The sequence below is a fragment of the Gasterosteus aculeatus genome, chromosome 21 (genome assembly GCF_964276395.1).
Source record: "Gasterosteus aculeatus chromosome 21, fGasAcu3.hap1.1, whole genome shotgun sequence".
NCBI classification, from domain to species: domain Eukaryota; kingdom Metazoa; phylum Chordata; class Actinopteri; order Perciformes; family Gasterosteidae; genus Gasterosteus; species Gasterosteus aculeatus.
The window spans coordinates 21,010,833-21,031,471 of NC_135708.1; the positions used below are offsets into that span (position 1 = coordinate 21,010,833).

At 49.6% G+C, this 20,639-nt stretch overlaps 2 protein-coding genes across 6 annotated transcripts in view; both read left to right on the forward strand.

Annotated features, from left to right (window-relative positions):
* LOC120811612 (melanoma receptor tyrosine-protein kinase) overlaps nt 1-9,888 on the forward strand; it is a 20,397-nt gene extending 10,509 nt beyond the window's left edge. For 3 of the 4 annotated variants that reach the window (XM_040167132.2, XM_078096428.1, XM_040167133.2), the window contains 22 exons: nt 404-522; nt 695-836; nt 996-1,109; nt 1,185-1,311; nt 1,452-1,525; nt 1,650-1,740; nt 1,835-2,034; nt 2,114-2,246; nt 2,441-2,531; nt 3,308-3,438; nt 3,531-3,563; nt 3,641-3,785; nt 3,860-3,982; nt 4,192-4,290; nt 5,333-5,518; nt 6,022-6,177; nt 6,261-6,336; nt 6,711-6,857; nt 6,994-7,091; nt 7,262-7,405; nt 7,501-7,594; nt 7,694-9,888. In XM_040167132.2, the coding sequence (XP_040023066.1) occupies nt 404-522; nt 695-836; nt 996-1,109; nt 1,185-1,311; nt 1,452-1,525; nt 1,650-1,740; nt 1,835-2,034; nt 2,114-2,246; nt 2,441-2,531; nt 3,308-3,438; nt 3,531-3,563; nt 3,641-3,785; nt 3,860-3,982; nt 4,192-4,290; nt 5,333-5,518; nt 6,022-6,177; nt 6,261-6,336; nt 6,711-6,857; nt 6,994-7,091; nt 7,262-7,405; nt 7,501-7,594; nt 7,694-8,025 (2,855 nt within the window). In that variant the 3' untranslated portion in view covers nt 8,026-9,888. The remainder of the gene's footprint in view (nt 1-403; nt 523-694; nt 837-995; nt 1,110-1,184; nt 1,312-1,451; nt 1,526-1,649; nt 1,741-1,834; nt 2,035-2,113; nt 2,247-2,440; nt 2,532-3,307; nt 3,439-3,530; nt 3,564-3,640; nt 3,786-3,859; nt 3,983-4,191; nt 4,291-5,332; nt 5,519-6,021; nt 6,178-6,260; nt 6,337-6,710; nt 6,858-6,993; nt 7,092-7,261; nt 7,406-7,500; nt 7,595-7,693) is intronic. The other variant, XR_013454226.1, reaches the window with a different exon arrangement.
* Nucleotides 9,883-15,501, forward strand: eci2 (enoyl-CoA delta isomerase 2). 2 transcript variants are annotated; one of them, XM_040167134.2, is made up of 11 exons: nt 9,883-10,297; nt 10,900-10,952; nt 11,160-11,263; nt 11,413-11,511; nt 11,593-11,784; nt 12,140-12,209; nt 13,384-13,486; nt 13,571-13,691; nt 14,445-14,534; nt 14,648-14,791; nt 15,039-15,501. In XM_040167134.2, exons 1-11 carry the CDS (start codon nt 10,242-10,244, stop codon nt 15,192-15,194), a joined length of 1,188 nt encoding a protein of 395 aa, XP_040023068.1. In that variant the 5' UTR covers nt 9,883-10,241; the 3' UTR covers nt 15,195-15,501. The 2 variants fall into 2 exon arrangements, with proteins under 2 accessions (XP_040023068.1, XP_077952555.1); XM_078096429.1 differs by having other exon boundaries at nt 11,163-11,263.
* The last annotated feature ends 5,138 nt before the right edge of the window (nt 15,502-20,639 follow it).

The following is a 20,639-nucleotide window of genomic DNA, read 5'->3' on the forward strand; positions in this document are numbered from 1 at the left end:
GTTTGTATGTTGTAGCGTCACTCAGCACACGCGGGCGAATGGACGTTCCTTTGATTTGTTAACATACATCCCCACGCTATCGCTACACTCTCGTTACTAACAGACAACAACACACACACAACTCTTCTGCTGCCTTGACTAACCCCCAAAACACCCGCCTCCCCTCGTCTCCCCCAATCACTGGCCTCCCCCTGTCCAGCGCGCACCGCAACCCCCCCTGATTGGCCGGCGTGACGGAATGACGTGACACCGTACAGAACAGGGGCGCTGCAATGTACTAGCTGAGGTGTATCTTTGTCATATAGGAGTAACATTGATCATGTTTCTCCCCTGTAATAGAAGTACTGCTTTGACTGGACTGAAGCTGCGAGGGGACGAGCTCTCATGTGTCCTTGTGTCTCAGTCACCAGGCTCCAGTGTGCCGAGCAGTGCAGCAGACGGTGTCGCGGCCCGAGACCCAGCGACTGCTGCAACGAGCACTGTGCGTCCGGCTGCTCCGGACCTCAAGCCAGCGACTGCCTGGTCAGTTAGCGCTGTTAGCATCGTTAGCCACTAGCTGCCAGTAGTCGTCAGCCGCCTGGTTGTAGCTGCTCGCTGCAGTGAACCAATCACACGTCACGTCCAATCAAAGAACTCGCAGCCCAGGTTCCGCTTGGTGGTTGACTCGTTGTGTGTCCCTCCACGTCCTCTCCAGGCCTGCAGGGATTTGAACGACGACGGCACCTGCAAAGACGCTTGTCCACCGATGACACTCTACAACCCCAAGACCCACCAGGTGGTCAACAACCCCAACGCCAAGTTCACCTTCGGGGCGACCTGCGTCAAGGCCTGCCCCCGTACGGACTTTAAACCCTCTCATTCTGTTGCGATGACCCTGTAACTCATTCTAAAACTCTATCGACATAAAAGTGTTGATTGATCGCGTTGAATCGGATCCTTTTTGACTTTTGGTGGAAGTTGATCCAGTTTTGATTTGTTGGCTTCTTCGCATGAAGATAACTACGTGGTGGCCGGTGGATCATGCGTCCGTACCTGCAGCCCTGGAACATACGAGGTGGAGGAGAACGGAGTCCAGCGCTGTAAAGACTGCGACGGCCGCTGTTCCAAAGGTAGAGACAACTACAGCCTCAGATGAAGAGACACAAATACCCAAGAAAATAACCCGAGTCTCTGTCCTCCACCAGCGTGTGACGGCATTGGGGTCGGGGTTCTGAGCAATGCCATTGCCGTCAACGCCTCCAACATCGAATCCTTCAGGAACTGCAACAAGATCATCGGTGACGTCTCGCTCCTCGAAACCTCCTTCACCGGGTGAGACGTCTGAGACAGTAAAGTACCAGCGTAGCTCTATTATAGAGATGAATCTATTTTCAGACCACATTTACGGAGACCAGATCCAGTGTCTCAAACAGATCCTTTCTGAGGGCTTTTTCTTTCATTGTCTCTTTCAGAGACCCGCACTATAAAATACCACCCATGGACCCGGCTAAACTGGATTATTTGAGGACGGTGAAGGAAATCACAGGTAGGTCGAAGGTTGTCGGTGCATCTCGATCTTTTAAAATGCCCCCGAAATGTATTTGGTGAATCAATAACCATCTAGATCACGTTCCTTGAGTCTCCTGGTTATGATCAGTTGTTTCCTCTAGGTTTCCTGCTCATCCAGTTCTGGCCAGAGAATATGACCTCTCTGTCAGTGTTTGAGAACCTGGAGATCATCAGAGGGAGAACCACCCGCTAGTGAGTCAGCTGATGAATTTACCTGACGGGGACAGTGAGTGGTTGGGTATGAGACATCACTAATAGATCACCATGTCTAACCGTCCCTCTCCAGCGGTTACAGTCTGTTGGTGCTGCGGGCCAAGAACCTCCTCTGGCTGGGCCTGCGCTCCCTGAAGGAGGTGAGTGCCGGCCAAGTGATAATAAAGGACAACCCTCAGCTGTGCTACACCCAACCGCAACAGTGGACCCACCTCTTCAGGTCCAGCGACCAGACCCCCACCACACTGCTGAACGCCCGCCCCGATGTCTGCGGTGAGCTTCTGGACGTCGCTGCAGCCATCGCTGCTTCGGGGAACTGAATGAGAAACGTTTCCTTGTCTGGTTCACACAGAACAACAGAATCGGACCTGCGACCAGGAGTGTTCGGAAGAGGGCTGCTGGGGTCCAGGACCCACCATGTGTGTCTCCTGTCGCCTTTTCAACCGTAGGGGGCGCTGTGTGGCGTTCTGCAACCTGCTGCAGGGGTGAGGCCGAGCGGCTCAAAGGCACATTAGCAACAGACACACTCACATACGATCTGTTTGTAGACTGCATCAATAATCAATAATCATGCAAATGTATTGATTAACTCGAGGTACTTTTACTTGTGACTCATGACTCCGCCCCCCCCCTCTGCTCACCTTAGAATGAATGTGGTAATAATGTTGTGTGTCTGCAGCGAGCCCAGAGAGGTGGAGGTGGACCGCCGCTGTGAGGAGTGTCACCCCGAGTGTCTCCTGCAGGACGGGACGCCGACCTGCAGAGGACCGGTGAGTCTGGCTGTGTCCTTCGTACTTGTCTTCATATGACAGTTAAGCCGAGTTTATGCTTCTGCGTTTTCAGAGAGACGCAAGGACACGTGACCCGTTTCTCTAGACCAGCGTGTAAAGCTTTGCAGCCTCCTGCAGCAGCAGGCTGTGATTGGTCTCTGACTACGTCCTTTACGGAGTCTCACGTCTCCGTTTTCACAGCACGATACGGCCGTTATTAAAAGGAAGAACGTTTACGAGAGAACGGATCAGATTGAAGAGCTTTTAAATATGAGCGCTTGTACAAGCCGTCATTGGCGGACTATGAGGACGCCGGATGGCCTCTGATTCATGGAGGGAGATCTCCACAAACGAGGGGAACAAAGTCGTGGAGGAAAATACGGGACAAATGTGTCCTTGATGAAAAGCAGCAGTGTGGATGCACGGGGCAATAAAGTCTATGATCAATAAATAAAGCAACCAGCGACTTCCACACACAAAGACGTGACTCTCCAGGTCGTCTTCAACAAAACACGTGACTCCACCTGTTGTTCTGGAGGTGAATCGCTCTGCAACACACGCAGGACTTTACAACCAGGAAGTGAAACCAGTGCGTGAAGACGTGTAAAGACGCAGAAACACGCGGCGGCCTTCAGACTCAACTGATTCTCTCACAGCTTATGGGGAATGAAGAAGATTATTATTTGAATAATCTCTAGGATTCACCTGAAGTCGTGTCTTTTCTGAACATATCTCATTCACTTTTGACTGAATGTCTCCTCCGGCGCCCCCTGCAGGGCGCCGACCAGTGTTCCCAGTGCGCCAACCTGAAGGACGGCGCCCACTGCGTTCGCCGCTGCCCCCATGGCGTGAAGTACGCGGACCGGACCGGACGGTGCCAGCCGTGCCACCAGAACTGCACCCAGGGGTGAGGCCCAGCAGGGGGGAAGGGGGGTTTATGATGGCGTCCAAACCGAGAGTGTCCTGAATATAAAGACCGTTTTGTCTCCGTGTGCGCAGGTGTTCCGGAGAAGGACTCCCAGGATGCAACGGGTAAGAGGTGTTTATGTCGTGTCCGTGTGGATGGAGATGCAGAGCGACGGTAACGTTCCTTTGCTGCGTCCTCTCAGCGCGCCCGTAGCCTCCAGCATGGCGGTGGCCGTGGTCGGCGGGCTCCTCATCGCGGTCATTGTGGCGTTGGTCATCTTCGTGTTGCTGCGGCGACGGCGAATCCGGAGGAAGAGGACGACGCGCCGCCTGCTGCAGGAGAGAGAGGTGGGGCTCCTCAGAAGATGTGGCCTGTAGATGTTGGGCTGAGTGGACTAAGGATCTAAACTGTGCGCCCGTAGCTGGTGGAGCCGTTGACGCCGAGTGGAGAAGCGCCCAATCAGGCGCTGCTGAGGATCCTCAAGGAGACGGAATTCAAGAAGATCCGGGTGCTCGGCTCCGGGGCCTTCGGAACCGTCTTCAAGGTGACTGTGTTTGGATGCTGAACAGTGCTTCATGGAGCTTATACTGAAGCCCTCTGGTTCTGTCTGAAACATCTATTTGTGAATCATCACATGCAGATAAACTCCATTCCACTGACCGCTCAAACATACATGTACATACATGTACATACGTGTCACACAACATGTCCACAGGCAGGAATGATCCTTTGACATGATTCTATTGTTCTCAGGGCCGGTGGAACCCTGAGGGAGAGAACGTGAGGATCCCCGTAGCCATTAAAGTTCTCCGCGAAGCCACGTCGCCTAAAGCCAACAAAGAAATCCTGGACGTAAGGCTCCTCCTCCTCCTCCTAATGCTCCTCCTCCTCATAATGCTCCTCCTTCTCCTCATAATGCTCCTCTGCTCCTCCTCATAATGCTCCTCTGCTTCTCCTCATAATGCTCCTCTTCCTCATAATGCTCCTCTGCTTCTCCTCATAATGCTCCTCCTCCTCATAATGCTCCTCCTTCTCCTCATAATGCTCCTCTGCTCCTCCTCATAATGCTCCTCTGCTTCTCCTCATAATGCTCCTCTTCCTCATAATGCTCCTCTGCTTCTCCTCATAATGCTCCTCACCTCCTCATAATGCTCCTCCTCCTCATAATGCTCCTCTGCTTCTCCTCATAATGCTCCTCCTCCTCCTCATAATGCTCCTCTGCTCCTCCTCATAATGCTCCTCTGCTTCTCCTCATAATGCTCCTCTTCCTCATAATGCTCCTCCTCCTCATAATGCTCCTCCTCCTCCTCATAATGCTCCTCTGCTCCTCCTCATAATGCTCCTCTGCTTCTCCTCCTAATGCTCCTCCTCCTCATAATGCTCCTCCTTCTCCTCATAATGCTCCTCTGCTCCTCCTCATAATGCTCCTCTGCTTCTCCTCATAATGCTCCTCTTCCTCATAATGCTCCTCTGCTTCTCCTCATAATGCTCCTCCTCCTCATAATGCTCCTCCTTCTCCTCATAATGCTCCTCTGCTCCTCCTCATAATGCTCCTCTGCTTCTCCTCATAATGCTCCTCACCTCCTCATAATGCTCCTCCTCCTCATAATGCTCCTCTGCTTCTCCTCATAATGCTCCTCCTCCTCCTCATAATTCTCCTCTGCTCCTCCTCATAATGCTCCTCTGCTTCTCCTCATAATGCTCCTCCTCCTCATAATGCTCCTCCTCCTCATAATGCTCCTCTGCTTCTCCTCATAATGCTCCTCCTCCTCCTCATAATGCTCCTCTGCTTCTCCTCATAATGCTCCTCCTTAATAATGCTCCTCTCCTCCTCATAATGCTCATCTGCTCCTCCTCCTCATAATGCTCCTCCTCATGATGCTCCTCTGTGCAGGAGGCGTACGTGATGGCGAGCGTGGACCACCCTCACGTGTGCCGCCTGCTGGGGATCTGCCTCACGTCCTCGGTGCAGCTGGTGACTCAGCTGATGCCGTACGGCTGTTTGCTGGACTACGTGCGCCACCACAGGGACCACGTCGGCGCCCAGTGGCTCCTCAATTGCTGCGTCCAGATGGCCAAGGTGGGTCCGGGCGAGGGAGGGGGGGTCTTCTGTCTGGGAAGGAGATCTAGGCCTGAGGCGGCAGATCACTGTAAGCCTCCCGGGGCCCATTAGCCCCAACAAGGCGGTGAAGATCTATTCGCACGCCGCTTAAGCTCACTTTGATTTCTAGGTGCTGGGAAAATCACAAAGACCAGGGCCAGGAGCCCGGGAGGAACCCTCCTGAACCTTCAGAGATCTCAGGGTCCAGGCGGCTCTCTCTCCTCTGTCACAACATCTGGGACTCTAACTTTAACCAACGTCTTCAGAGTGCTACAAATAATAATAATAATAATAATAATAGGGGCGACGTAGAGGCGTCTAATAATAAGAATAATCACAATAATAATAATGATAATAATAATAATAACAATAATAATAATAAGCCGGTTGTAGAAGGGCTGTTCTTATGTGGTGCTGAAGACAAAGCAGTGACTTTGGACTGTGAAGAAGTGACTCATTGTGCCGTGTGGATGTGTGTGCAGGGCATGAACTATCTGGAGGAGCGTCACCTGGTGCACCGTGACCTGGCGGCTAGGAACGTCCTGGTGAAGACCCCCAACCATGTGAAGATCACCGACTTCGGTCTGGCCAAGCTGCTGGCGTCCGACGAGCAGGAGTACCACGCCGACGGAGGGAAGGTGTGTGTGTTGTTGATCCCGTTACCCGGGAGACCTGCCGGGACAGACCGCCTGACAGGCTTCCTGCTGCTGTGTGTCTGCAGGTTCCCATTAAGTGGATGGCACTGGAGTCAATCCTCCAGTGGACCTACACCCACCAGAGTGACGTCTGGAGCTTCGGTGAGTCAACCACCTGCTGGAAGTATTATAGGATCAACCAATCAGATCTCTGGTTTAATATAAAAGCGGCTCTATTAACTCCTTCATGAACAGCGGTTTGTTGCCAATGCTGGTTCTTCACGAGCTTCAGACCTTCATTCTGACACTAACGCAGCAAGGCTCTCTCCCTCTGAGAACCACCGTTGGTGTTACCAGGTTCACACGACTCGTTTTATAATGCGACGTGTGCTGGCAAAAGAAAAGACCGACAATCCAAGCAAAAAGACCCCAGTCTTCTTTTATCCAGCCAGATGACGTTGACAACAGGGAACCTTCAAGGTTCTTCCGATAACAGACGTGTTGATGGTCTCTGATCTGGGGTCTGTGGCCTGCAGGCGTGACGGTGTGGGAGCTCATGACGTTTGGCACCAAGCCGTACGACGGCATCCCGGCCAGCGAGATGTCGTCGGTTCTGGAGAGAGGAGACCGGCTGCCTCAGCCCCCCATCTGCACCATCGAGGTCTACATGATCCTGGTGAAGTGTAAGAGCTCCCCTCAAAGACACCTGGAGAGTGTCTGACCGTGATGTCCTCTCTCATTGTCTCGCTGTCTCCTCCTCTGTCTCTCTCTCTCTCCCTGTCTCTGACTCTCCCCCTCTCCCCGTCTCCCCGTCTCCAGGTTGGATGATTGACCCGTCCAGTCGTCCCAGGTTCAGAGAGCTGATAGTGGAGTTCTCAAAGATGGCCAGAGATCCATCCAGATACCTGGTTGTGGAGGTAGACTGTGTGTGTGTGTGTGTGTGTGTGTCTCGTCTCATTACATCAGCTGAGACTTGTGATCAGATCAGACTCTTTCTTAATAAAGAAACACCTCTTAAAACTGGGTACACGAAAGTAGTGTTTTCCTTCTGTTGTGTTGAACATGACGACCTTGTGACTCTTCTCAGGGTGACCTCCCCAGTCCGTCAGACAGCAGGTTTTACTCCCGCCTGCTAAGCTCAGATGACATGGAGGACGTGGTAGACGCCGACGAGTACCTGCTACCCTTCAAAGGAACGGGTTGCCATGACAACGGGTCCTGCCATGCCGCGGTAAACACACGCTGCGGCGGGACATAATAAAGAAAGTAGAAGGGTTGTGCTAACAGGAAGTGCATCTTGTCCCGCCTCTCTGGTCTTCCTCTCAGAACGGTCATCCAGTCCGACAGAACAGCATCGCTCTGCGTTACATCACCGATCCGACCCACAACGCCACGGACAAAGAAGACTTCAGCGGCCACGGTGCTCGACAGCTGATTTGCTTCCTCCAGTGAAAGAGAACGCTGCTTTCTCAGAGCTCCACCATGAGAAGACATAATCAACTCTTTCTCTCTCTTTCAGACTACAGGAACCAGAGTCTGAGTGAAACCAGCGGGACCAGCAGGCTGTCCGAAGTGTTCAATCCCAACTACGAGGACTTGAGCGTGGGCTGGGGCGCCGCCTCGCCCCCCTTGCCGCTGGAGGAGCTGAAGTCTTTGGGACCCGAATACCTGAACACCGCCCAGAGCTCGCTGCCTGCGGCCGCCGGCGACAGCCTCGACAACCCGGACTACCAGGCAGATTTCCTGCCTGGTAGTCCGGCCACGCCGCCCGGGAACGCTCTTTTCCTCCCGGCGGCGGAGAACCTGGAGTACCTGGGTTTGGGGGCTGCACTGTACGCCCCCGTCCGCTAGGGGGCAGCAGCCAGGCAGCGGGAACCAAGGGTCCTTCGGGAGAGACGCTGCAGGATGTAAGGGACAATGGGGACAAAGTTTCAGAAGAACAATGAATCCCTGCCTTGCTTTTCTTTTCACTATCTGCATGCGTTTGTTAGTCAACACAAAGAAATGAAATAAGGAAATTTGAAAATGTGAAGAAGACTCAACCGGCGAGGAAGAAGGCATGGGAATGTTTGCTTCATGGGGTGGTCTTCAGGCTGCAAGGGGCTCATGCTGGACCCTCGGATCCTTCAGGAACCAGCAGCCCGGCAGCTAACGTCATGTTATAAAGCATTTATTACATGTCCATACTGTAGAATATATCCCTGTACAGCACATCTTAAATGTTACATCTTCTAAATAGTCAGAAGCTCTGAATTCAATTTTAATTAATTATTGAGAAGAAAGGTCCTGATGAGCGTTGCTGCACATCGTCTCCTCACACAGGAAGAACCTTCAGGACCAGATTTAATGCATTGTTTTCAATTCCACTCAGGGTGGTTTTTGGTGTTCATCAAAAATTACCCTAAAAACAGGTTGATGGAAAAAACTTGAAATGATGCGTCGGTCGCGACGGCTTCCAGAGAAAAAGGATCCTGATTCACGTTGAAAGTCTGTAAATTGAGTTGTGAAGCCAGTTTGAGAATTGACTTCAGATCCATGTGAACCAGTCTCATGTAGTCCTGATCCTCAATGAACCAGTCTCATGTAGTCCTGATCCTCAATGAACCAGTCTCATGTAGTCCTGATCCTCAATGAACCAGTCTCATGTAGTCCTGATCCTCAATGAACCAGTCTCATGTAGTCCTGATCCTCAATGAACCAGTCTCAGTTTAGTCCTGATCCTCAATGAACCAGTCTCAGTTTAGTCCTGATCCTCAATGAACCAGTCTCATGTAGTCCTGATTAGGGTCTCTTTAGTGTCCTCCCACTCTCGTCGGCCCTGGACCCGGGAGTCTCTGGAGCCCTCCGCTGGCTGACTGGTTTGTTTCAGGGTCACGGCCAATCAAACCAACGATGGTAGCAAGTATTACCCAATCAGGGGCCCAATAGGACGAGTCTTCACAGACTTTGGGTGGGATTATTTGCAGTGGATGCTGCATTGAAGACAACTCAGAAAATACGGGAAAAAACCCGTTGCGTACAAAACAGGGTGCGATATTTTATTACATCACATGTCATTTATCTGACGCTTTTATCCAAAGCAACTTACAATCAGTGCATTTCAACCATCAGGACACAAACTCATCAAATAAGCAAAGTTACAATTTGTTATAGATCATTCAATAACTATATAACTCAGTTAAGGAACAAAGTATTGGTCATAATAAGGTTACTTCATACATGTGATATTAACTCCCACCGTCATTGAGAAATATGAGTAAAAAACCTGCTCCATCGTTCCACAAGCAGCCATGACGGAACCAAGGGACTAAACTAACCCCAGGTCCAGGTGGAGTGAGGAGCACCAGGACTGGAGGAGTCAGATCAGACCCGGAGGAGCTGATGGAGGACTTCCTCCTGAGGGGAGAAGAAGAAGAAGAAGAAGATCGTCATTGACTCAAACCCGTGATCACTATCTGCTTTTCTGTCCAATCATGAAGCCTGTCAGCGTTCTTCTCTCACAGCTTCACTGAAGACGTTGAAGGTTCTCAGGAAACTGGATCTGCGTTTAGTTCAACGGTGGTATCTATAAATATATTGTGTATATACATATATGTGTACTTTTTCCGTTTTGGGGGAGTGTTTCCTGTGCTGATGCGCATGTGTGCAGACTGTAAAACCCTCTGAGGGTGATTTGTTATTTTGGCTGTACAAAATAAAATGAATTGAATTGAATGGTTTTGTAGATGTAGAAGCAACCGTCTACTGAGAAGGAGTGTTCATCCTTCTGACGGCTTCTGTATGTATGAATATGTACTTTAATACTTTTGTGTGTCGAGAAACGGCCTCTCGACGCCAATTGGCGCGTGTTTTAATTGGCTGCTTGTTAAATAAGCCTTCGATCACTGGACAAATCAGAATGGCCAGGCACCCCCCCTTTAGCCAATCAGCAAGCACAGGAGGGCAGAGTGGGCGGGGCCGGTGGTGTAAACACTCGCTGCTTGTCACCTCGCTAGTGGCTAAGCTAGCTAGCCCTTCCCTGCCGCACTCCGTCCATCCGGACTTTGGACCGCCCTCTCCGCGCACAGATGGCCGGGGTCGCCCTCAGGTGTTCGGCTCCCTGGCGCTTTGTCAAGCTAAGAAGGTGAGGACCACCAAGTCAGCAGCTGTTGGTGCTGTTGGTGCTGTTGGACCTGCTCTATGAACTTTACCGCCGGGTCAAACGTACTGTCGAGACTTCTACGACATCGCTGACTAGTTAGCTAGTTAGCTCCGCTAGTTTAGCGGCTAGTCGTGTCTTGCTTGTCAGCCTCTTCTCCGCGAAACGAACCCGTTTGACCCAGCGAGGCTACGAGGGGCCCTTCAAAGTTAAAGGAGGGTCAAGGTGACCGTGTAGTCCGGGGTCCTTTCCGGGGTCTTGTTATGATCGTGCTAGCTAGAGAGCAGGTTAGCTGCTGTTAGCTGTGCTAGCTGAGACCTTTGCTCCAGATTAAAGGGTCAACTGGAGATGACGTCACCTGTTCCATTTAAAGTGTTCTTTAGTTAAATGATGAAGCAGCTGCCGCAATAAGGAAATGAATTCGTACATTAAACATTACAGACTACTTTGATCGCTGTGTGTGTTTTCCTTTGTTGGCTTGTGGACAAACAAGCGTTTGGTTTCTTCTTTCCATGAGAAGAAGTAAGAGCAGGAAGGCGTCCTTTTAAGTGTACGTGAAGCACTGAATCCTTCTTCCTCTTGGTCAGATTCTCCAGTATTCCCAGTCTGACATTCCACACCTCCGCCTCTCCGATGATGGGTGAGTCCAGATCCTCTTGGTTTGGGGTCAAAGTGGATTCATTTGTTGTGCAGGAAAGAAGTGAAGGAGAGTTTGGGTGTAAGGTCGTTCCATTCGACCTCCTGCAGTCTTCTGAGCACTTACAAAGCTCCGCCCCCTCGAAGTGACCTGTCGGGTCAGACCCGTCATGGTCAGCGGTAGTGATGACGCCGTTGTGTCCGTGTGCAGCAGCCACGGAGGAGCAGTTTGAGCAGGCCAGGAGCAGAATGTCCTCGCTGAAGAAGGACCCCGGCAACGACGTCAAGCTGCAGATCTACGCTCTGTTCAAACAGGTCAGGTCTTTTATTGTGACGGGGTCAGCAGGAAGGCATAAGGTTTAACTTGGTGGATTTCTTCTCTTTCGACGCTGGCTACGGTCATAAAAGTTCACATTCCGGCTACGCATGTCTCATGGTTCCTCCTGGTCTTCCTCCTCCTGCAGGCCACTCAAGGTCCCTGCAACACCCCCAAACCCGGGATGCTGGACTTCGTCAACAAGGTGAAATGGGAGGCGTGGAGGTCTCTGGGCTCCGTACCACAGGTAGCCTCTCATGATTGACAGGTAGTCCGACTGTATAAGTGGCTCAGCCAATCAACATTAAGCTTCCTCTGTGTCGCTCAGGACGAAGCCCGGCAGAAGTACTGCGACCTGATTGGCTCCCTGGTGGCGGCGGAAGGCGGGAGCGCCGCCCAGGAGGCCGCAGTGCCTGCTGGGAGCGGGCCGACGTACGAGACGCTGCTGGTCACGACGGAGGATGACATCACCACCATCAAGCTGAACCGCCCGGCCAAGAAAAACGCCATCACCACTGAGGTCTCTCTCCCTCTTTCCTTCCCTCCCTCCCCCATCGCGTGCCCCCTCCCTCCCCCATCGCGTGCCCCCTCACTCCCCCATCGCGTGCTAATTCAGAGAGGGCGGTCCAAAGTCATGCCCCCTCCTTCCCTCATCGCGTGCCCCCTCCCTCCCTCATCCGGTGCCCCCTCACTCCCCCATCGCGTGCCCCCTCCCTCCCTCATCCGGTGCCCCCTCCCTCCCTCATCACGTGCTCCCTCATCACGTGCCCCCTCCTTCCCTCATCGCGTGCCCCCTCCTTCCCTCATCAGGTGCCCCCTCCCTCCCTCATCGCGTTCAAATGTGATCTGTTTGTTCTTAATCTTCTTTCTCCCAGATGTACAACGACATCATTGAGGCTCTGAATCAGGCAGCCAAAGACGACTCGGTCCTCACAGTTTTCACTGGTACACACACACACACACACACACATCATGTCTGTACACATACAACATCCTCTGTCAAAACCTCACATCGGAACAGGAAAAACTCCCAAAAAATGAAAACCCTTCCATGGGGGAGGATCCGTCTCCTGATGGACAGACTACAATGATGTCATGAGTACAGAATGAACAATGTAGAAGATGAACAACACATTCAATTCATACGACAGATGATTTAAATAATGAGAGTAGTAAGCAGGTGTACGGCAGGACCACCAGCATCACATAGAACCACCGTCACATAGAACCACCGTCGGATAGAACCACCGTCACATAGAACCGCCGTCACATAGAACCACCGTCGGATAGAACCACCGTCACATAGAACCGCCGTCACGTAGAACCACCATCCACAGAAGCCTGTGGGGAGGGAGAGCACAGAGACTTTAGGAGAGGGTAATGTTGGTTTACGAGTACAGTAATAGGATTAATATCTATTATTATTATTATAATAATAATGATGATGGTGGCAGCAGCAGGCGTCAGCAGGGCCACGGCAGGTGTCAGGACCAGGGTCCAGAAGGAACTACGATCTACGGAGACCTGATAGGGGAGAAAGCACAAAAAAAACTCCCGTAGAGAAGCTGAATTAGTCATGTGCATTAATAAAACGTAAATTATGGTAGAACGAGAGCGTGAGAGAGGAGCTCGGTGTGTCCTAAGAATTCCCCCGGCATTCTAAGCCTATAGCAGCTTAACTAAGGGCTGGTCCGGGCTGACCTGAGCCAGCCCTAACTATAGGCACAATCAAAGAGGAAAGTTTTAAGTTTTACTTTAAAAGAGTTGACCGAATCTGCCCCCCGGACTGAAAGTGGAACCTGGTTCCACCAAAGAGGTGCTTGATAACTGAAGGCTCTGGCCCCCAGCCTACTGTTTAAAACCACAGGAACAACAAGTAACCAGCATCTATGGAGCTCAGTTGCCTTGTAGGGCAATAAGGTGTTACAAGCTCTTTAAGATACGACGGTGCCTCACCAGCAAGTGCCTTGTAGGTGAGGAGAAGTACCTTAACATCTATTCTTGATGTAACAGGGAGCCGGTGCAGAGAAGTTAATGCGGATGTCTTACAAGTTTAGAAGCTGCGATGCCCTCGTTGGTCGGTCCTTCTAAAGGTGGTTAAATGTCTCACCTGCTCCAGGCGCCGGTGACTTCTACTGCAGCGGAAACGACCTCTCCAACTTCACCAACATCCCCGAGGGGGGGGTGCAGGAGCAGGCCCGTCGGGGGGGGGAGCTGCTGAGGTGAGTGCTGGGGCTCCTCCTCCGCGTCTCCTCGAGGATTAATATGAGCGTAACGTTATTATCTTCCATGACGCTTCCCCACAGGAAGTACGTGAAGGCCTACATCGACTTCCCCAAGCCGCTGGTTGCCGTGGTGAACGGACCGGCTGTAGGGATCTCTGTCACGCTGTTGGGACTGTTTGACCTGGTGTACGCTACGGACCGGGTACACACACACACACACACACACACACACACACACCTCTGCATCCTGAAGATGGTTTTCATCATAATCGTTGTGTTTTAGTAGAACGCGGCACACTTTAGTACGTGTTTATGCGTCAAAAGTTACATTGTTATGTTTCATTAACCCTCTGGGCTGTTGTCTTCACGCTTCTAAACACAGAGCAGCTAAACGGAACCAGCAGAACAAACAACAACAACGTGTCTGCTTCAAAAGACAACTTCCTGTGACTGAGGGAAGCCAAAGCTTCATTAAAGCTGCGTTCTGTCTCCTGACCAGCAGGGGGCGACTCCTCTGCTCCCATAGACGTCTATGAGGAAATGACTCTACTTCTCTGTAGTGACCAGCAGGGGGCGACTCCTCTGCTCCCATAGACGTCTATGAGGAAATGACTCTACTTCTCTGTAGTGACCAGCAGGGGGCGACTCCTCTGCTCCCATAGACGTCTATGAGGAAATGACTCTACTTCTCTGTAGTGACCAGCAGGGGGCGACTCCTCTGCTCCCATAGACGTCTATGAGGAAATGACTCTACTTCTCTTGATTCATTCTGTAAACATGAGTTTATGGTCTCAGTCTCTAACTTCAATGTTCATTTAGTGAATTATGGTCCATTTAGAGTCGAACAGACCATGAAGCAGGAGATGCTTTAGGGCGGCGCTACACAATGATTGACAGGTCTGGTTATTACGTTATTGTTCCAACTGGAGGACGTTAATCAGCGACTGTCCCTCAGGCCTCCTTCCACACCCCCTTCAGTCAGCTGGGTCAGAGCGCCGAGGGCTGCTCCTCCTACACCTTCCCCAAGATAATGGGCCCCGCCAAGGTACACGCCTACATCCACACACCTCACCTGTTCCAAAAGTGACTTTGTGAAGCTCCCGCCTGGTCAATTTGGAGACGTGTGTCTTACTGGTGCCCACATGCCCCGCCCCCCAGGCCAGCGAGATGCTGCTGTTCAACAAGAAGCTGTCGGCGGTTCAGGCCTGTGAACTGGGTCTGGTCACCGAGGTTTTCCCCGACAGCAGCTTCCAGACGGAGGTCTGGACCCGACTGAAGGCCTACGCCAAGCTGCCCCCCAACGTCAGCGCACACACACACACACACACACACACACACACGTTGTCAGCTCTCCAACGGTCTTTGAACTCATCATGTGTGACCAACGCTTCCATCAGAAAAAAAAGCTTAAATATTTGAGCAAAACGTTTTATTCTTCACTCTTAACCGGTTTGTGAAGAGGAGCAAATCCTGACATGGAGTAAAATGACAAGTACTGAAAATGTTTGCTGTTCGGATACTCAATGTCCCCCCCCCGTCTGTCCCTCAGTCCCTGTCCTTGTCCAAGCAGCTGATCCGGGCCACAGAGAAGGCTCGTCTCCACCAGGTGAATGATGCTGAGGTGGAGCGCCTGATGGAGCGATGGACCTCAGACGAGTGCTTCAACGCCGTCATGAGCTTCTTCCAGGCCAAGGCCCGACTGTGAGACAGGATGTGTCCGTCCACCGGGACGTTGGGGTAGTTTGACTCGTCGTGAGGACGGAGGATTTTAGTTCCCTGAGGATCTCGCTTTGTTTCTTACATGTTGAGCTACTAACAAATGTCTGTGTCGTATGAACACATGAAGCTAAAGCTTCTTCAGCCGCGGCAACGTCTTCAGATTGTGCAATAATGTTGATTTATTCAATGAGGAAAATGCTGATTATTGTCCAAACTTTGAATATTGATCCACTATCGTTTTCTGATGAAATAAATGAAAATGTGAATCTGAAAAATAAAAACATAACAACTTGGTAATGTTTCAATTCGTTTAACGGCGGAAAATGAATCAGATTCATGACGTTATGAAAATGATTCAATAAGTTAAAGTAACTTTAATCATCCACAGAAGTGATTCCCGTGATGTAAACGTCAGTGATTGGACGTTCGGATCATTTTACCGACTCGGTTCTTTGAATCTCGTTCAGTAAAATGAACCAATCTTTTTTTGAGAGGACTCGTTACTCTCGAGTCCTTGTAAGGATTCGTTGGTTCACGAACGCCACATGACTAGTAAACGTGGAACAAGATGAAGTCATGACAGAACTATTCACATAGGAGGAAAAGCCAAATACTGCCTGTGTAGATTCACAACCGAGCCACCAGGTGGCAGAACCCCCCTGTAGACCCTCCGGTTCCCCGTCGGCCCACCGGCCCACAACATGCAGCAGAATGTTTAACGTGACCGTGGTTTAAAAAAGACACTTTACCTAAAACACAAACGTTAGGGTTTTTCTTTTAACTGACACAAACTGATCTCAAAGACGTCAACACAAAGCACCACTAAGTTTACGTTTTAACTTGAACAGTTAAGTTCAAATCTAAAACTTGTCAGAGTTCTTTAAGTTAAAGAGAAGAAGTGGACGTAACTGTTCTGTCCATAGTTTGTGTGTCTCAGTGTCCTTGAGCAACACTGCTCCTTAACTACTAAGGTGGGTAAAATAATGTACCCATGTGGGATTAATAAAGGAGTATAAATCAAATAATAAAAAATAAGTTTAATCAAATTTGAGTATGAGTGAATATACAGTTTATTTAAAAAAATTCCCCCGGCCCCTCGCGCCCCACAAGAAGGGTCACACCCCACAGTTTGAGAACCACTGCTCCACAGCGGGGATCCCCAATGTGTGGTGCACCAGTGGGAGAATGTAATGGTAATTCATCCTAAACACATATACATATATATATATATGTAATATATGTATATATATGCATATATATATATGTATATATATATATATATATATGTATATATATATGTTGAAGACCTCTGATCTAGAACATGAACCCACCAGGTGAGTTCAGGTGAAGTTCATGCAGCAGAGCCTCCTGTCATCCCGTAGAGCCCCAGCGGGGGGGAGGGGGGGTGGGAGGGGCGTGGGGGGGGGTTCAAAGCAGACGGAATAATGATGATGCCGCATTCGAGTCCGCCGGGGAATTCCCGTCAGTTTAAGAGCCTCGACTTGGAGGAGCGTTTCAACTCGTTTCAACTCGATTCAACTCGTTTGAAGAGGCAGACTGGAGGTTCTTCTCAGCCCCGACGCACTCTGGTGAACCCGCATCCCCCCCTCTGCACCTGGGGGGTCGCTGCAGTGCATTCTGGTCTGTGGTTGGCCTTGCTGTTCATTGGGTGGATTCTAATGTTACATATTAATATAATCTCTGTATCTCCACTGTTTACTGACCATCCACTGAACAGGAAATGACCGTAGTTAGGTAGAGACCTGTCAATCAGCGTGTAGCCCCGCCCTAAAGTCTGTTTGACTCTGAATGGACCATCATTTACTAAATGAACATCACGCTGTGTTGAAGAAGACGTGAAACCTCTAGTAGAGTCTGGTTGATGAAACCTGCCCGACGCTTGTGTGTGTTTGACTCCCCCAACGATCATTTCCCATCTTGTGTTAAACAATTAAATCTTACTTGGAATACGGTTCAATTTGTGGAGACCTTCATGCTACACGAAGGAGCCTTGATGAGTAGAAATATGATGATGAAGACACTGAGTGATGATCAAATCCTGGAGTCAACTAATAACGTTCTTAAATCAAACGTGCATTTATGATGGATTTGAACCCCGTTAACAAAGTTCTACTTTAATTGAAGTACTTAAATAAATCGTTCTCAATAAGACTTCTTAGGTGTGACCTCAGGCCTCCATTAAAGCCAGAGAACCACTTTAACAAGTTCACAAGAACTCCAGCACACACACACACACACACACACACACACACACACACACACACACACACACACACACACACATACACACACACACCCTCTCTCTGGGCGCACGTTCCAAGTGGCTGGAGGTGTTTCATTTCATGTCTCAGGTTGTGAGGAGACTTGCTGTGCATGAGGGACATCTAACATCTAACAGGCTTCCTGACTGAGAGGAGATCACGTGGAAGCTGTGAGGGACTCGCTTCAGGCTCAATATGAAAGCATCATTTCTTTTCTTCTGCACCCTGGAGGCCTTCAATAGTGACTCACATCAGTGAGGGAACCTGGAGGAGACTCAGACCTCCTCCCTCCCCCCGTGTGATACGTCACACCAAAATAATTTATTTCTCCAGATTTTCTGGGATCCTGTTTTTTTATTATTTGGACGCCATGTGACCTGATTCCAACCAAAGAAATCCAACAATGGCAACCGGCATGAAGCCAGAAACTCAGGACTCAGTGGACCTGACCGATCAATGGGTCCGTTCATTGGGAGTCACCAAAGAACATCTGACATTAGAGCAGAAGATCTGCCATTAGAGCAGAAGATCTGACCTAGGACAGAACATCTGACATAGGACAGAACATCTGACATTAGAGCAGAAGATCTGCCATTAGAGCAGAAGATCTGACATAGGACAGAACATCTGACATTAGAGCAGAACATCTGACCTAGGACAGAACATCTGACCTAGAGCACAACATCTGACCTAGGACAGAACATCTGACATAGGACAGAACATCTGACATTAGAGCAGAACATCTGACCTAGGACAGAACATCTGACCTAGAGCAGAACATCTGACATTAGAGCAGAACATCTGGCTCTGTATGTTCACAGTCATGTGCTATCGTTAATTGATTGATATTGATTGACAGTAACAATCAGTATCAGTATCAAACTGGCACCCTGCTGGTCTGAGGGCCACCAGCTGTGTGTGTGTCTGTGTGTGTGTGTGTTTGTCTGAGTACATTCCTCCATTAGCAATGAGTGTGTGTGTTCATGTGTGTGTTATGGTAAAGCAGCCCACCTAAAAACAAGTGTCATCTCCTGTAGGTCTGCTACACACACACACACACACACACACACACACACACACACACACACACAGACGTTCGGTGCTGATTAATCATGTCTGGAGGATTTACAGGTGTTGACACACACCCGCACACTGTGGCCTCACACACAAACACACACGCTTCCTTTCATGGTCATCGTTAACGTGGAAAAGTCCCTGTAAGCGACGACGTCATCCTCTGTCAGGCTGGTGAGCGATGTCTGATGCTAACGTTAGCTCAGCAGAGTGTTTCAGTGTCTCTCATTGTCTCATTGGACTGGATGACAAGACAAAAAGCACAAGGGAGACACACGACTCAACCACTGATACGACGTGTCGTTCAGTCTGGACATTAATCCTCTATGAAGGATGTTAGTGGTGATAAAGCGTCTCCGGCTTGGTGCTTTTATGAAAGTCTTATTATTGCGCCAGATGTTGATAAATAACTGAATTATTTTGTTTTTTACTCTTTAAATGAATAAAACAGGACCTTCACCTGCCGACTGGTCGAGGAGAGCGGCGCAGACAGGAAGTGATGTCGTGACTTCTGTGTGTCATCAGATGAGTGAGATCTCATCAACGTGCCTCCACCTCGCTGGTGCCGGCAGATGTAAGTCCAGGTGTGTGATCGCCGCGGTTACTCATCAAACACGCACTGGGACAGGAAGTCCGCCTCGTGTGTGAGAACATGAAAAATGAATAAAAGAAAAAGATGAACAATTTGTACGACAGAAATGATTCAAACAAGTAAACCAGATGTAGACAGGACCACTTCACATCACATAGAACCGCCATCACCACCATCACATAGAACCGCCATCACATAGAACCGCCATCACCACCATCACATAGAACCGCCATCACATAGAACCACCATCACATAGAACCGCCATCACCACCATCACATAGAACCACCATCACATAGAACCACCATCACATAGAACCGCCATCACCACCATCACATAGAACCACCATCACATAGAACCGCCATCACCACCATCACATAGAACCACCATCACAAATAACCACCATCACATAGAACCACCATCACATAGAACAACCATCACATAGAACCGCCATCACATAGAACCACCATCACATAGAACCGCCATCACATAGAACCACCATCACATAGAACCGCCATGACCACCATCACATAGAACCACCATCACAGAACCACCATCACATAGAACCACCATCACATAGAACCATCATCACATAGAACCACCATCACATAGAACCGCCATCACATATAACCGCCATCACATAGAGCCGCCATCACATAGAAACATCATCACATAGAACCGCATCACATAGAGCCGCCATCACATAGAACCGCATCACATAGAACCATCATCACATAGAACCACCATCACATAGAAGCATCATCCCCAGAAGCCTGTGAGGGGGAAGCACAAAGAGGAAAGAAGTAAAGTTGATATTGTTAGTTTGTGATGACAGTAAAAGTAATGGAATTAATATCTATAAAATTTCACTTATGTCTTTCAACAACACGATTCTCATTCAGATTTGTAATGCTTCATCGTAATAATAATAATAGTAATAATAGTATTCCACCTTTAAGGCAGGAAATCACCAAGAGAAAGAAGCCTAACATCTAAAATACATCACATTACATAAAACGCTTCCTGTGAGGAGAGGATTATCTGGAAGAGCCACAGAGGTATTTGTGTAAGTGGCTCTAGTTGCTTTGCAGTAAAATAAATGTGTCTCTTTGGGAGTATAAATAGGAGCATGAATCAAACAGGAAACCAAACGTTGGTCAAAGACGGGAACTTTCCAACAAACAATGTTTGTGTAAAGCAGCAATTAAAGAAAACAGACTCAGGTTCCAGTTAAATACACAAAGAGGTACTTCTTTATACAACACACACACACACACACCACCCGACATGCACTGACCAACACACACACACACACACACACCACCCGACATTCACTGACCAACACACACACACACACACCACCCGACATGCACTGACTAACACACACACACACGCACACATTTTATAGATATGTTCACTGTATAAATAAGTGTTTCATCTTTACAATGAGGTCACACACAGTTGCATGTGTATTATGTCCACATA

Bases quoted from the DNA above. Each gene is read 5' to 3' on its own strand.
- eci2 (XM_040167134.2), top strand. From the start codon at position 10,242: ATGGCCGGGGTCGCCCTCAGGTGTTCGGCTCCCTGGCGCTTTGTCAAG. The intron at 14,535-14,647 runs GTACACGCCTAC...CCCGCCCCCCAG, and splicing joins AGATAATGGGCCCCGCCAAG to GCCAGCGAGATGCTGCTGTT. The intron at 14,792-15,038 runs GTCAGCGCACAC...TCTGTCCCTCAG, and splicing joins ACGCCAAGCTGCCCCCCAAC to TCCCTGTCCTTGTCCAAGCA.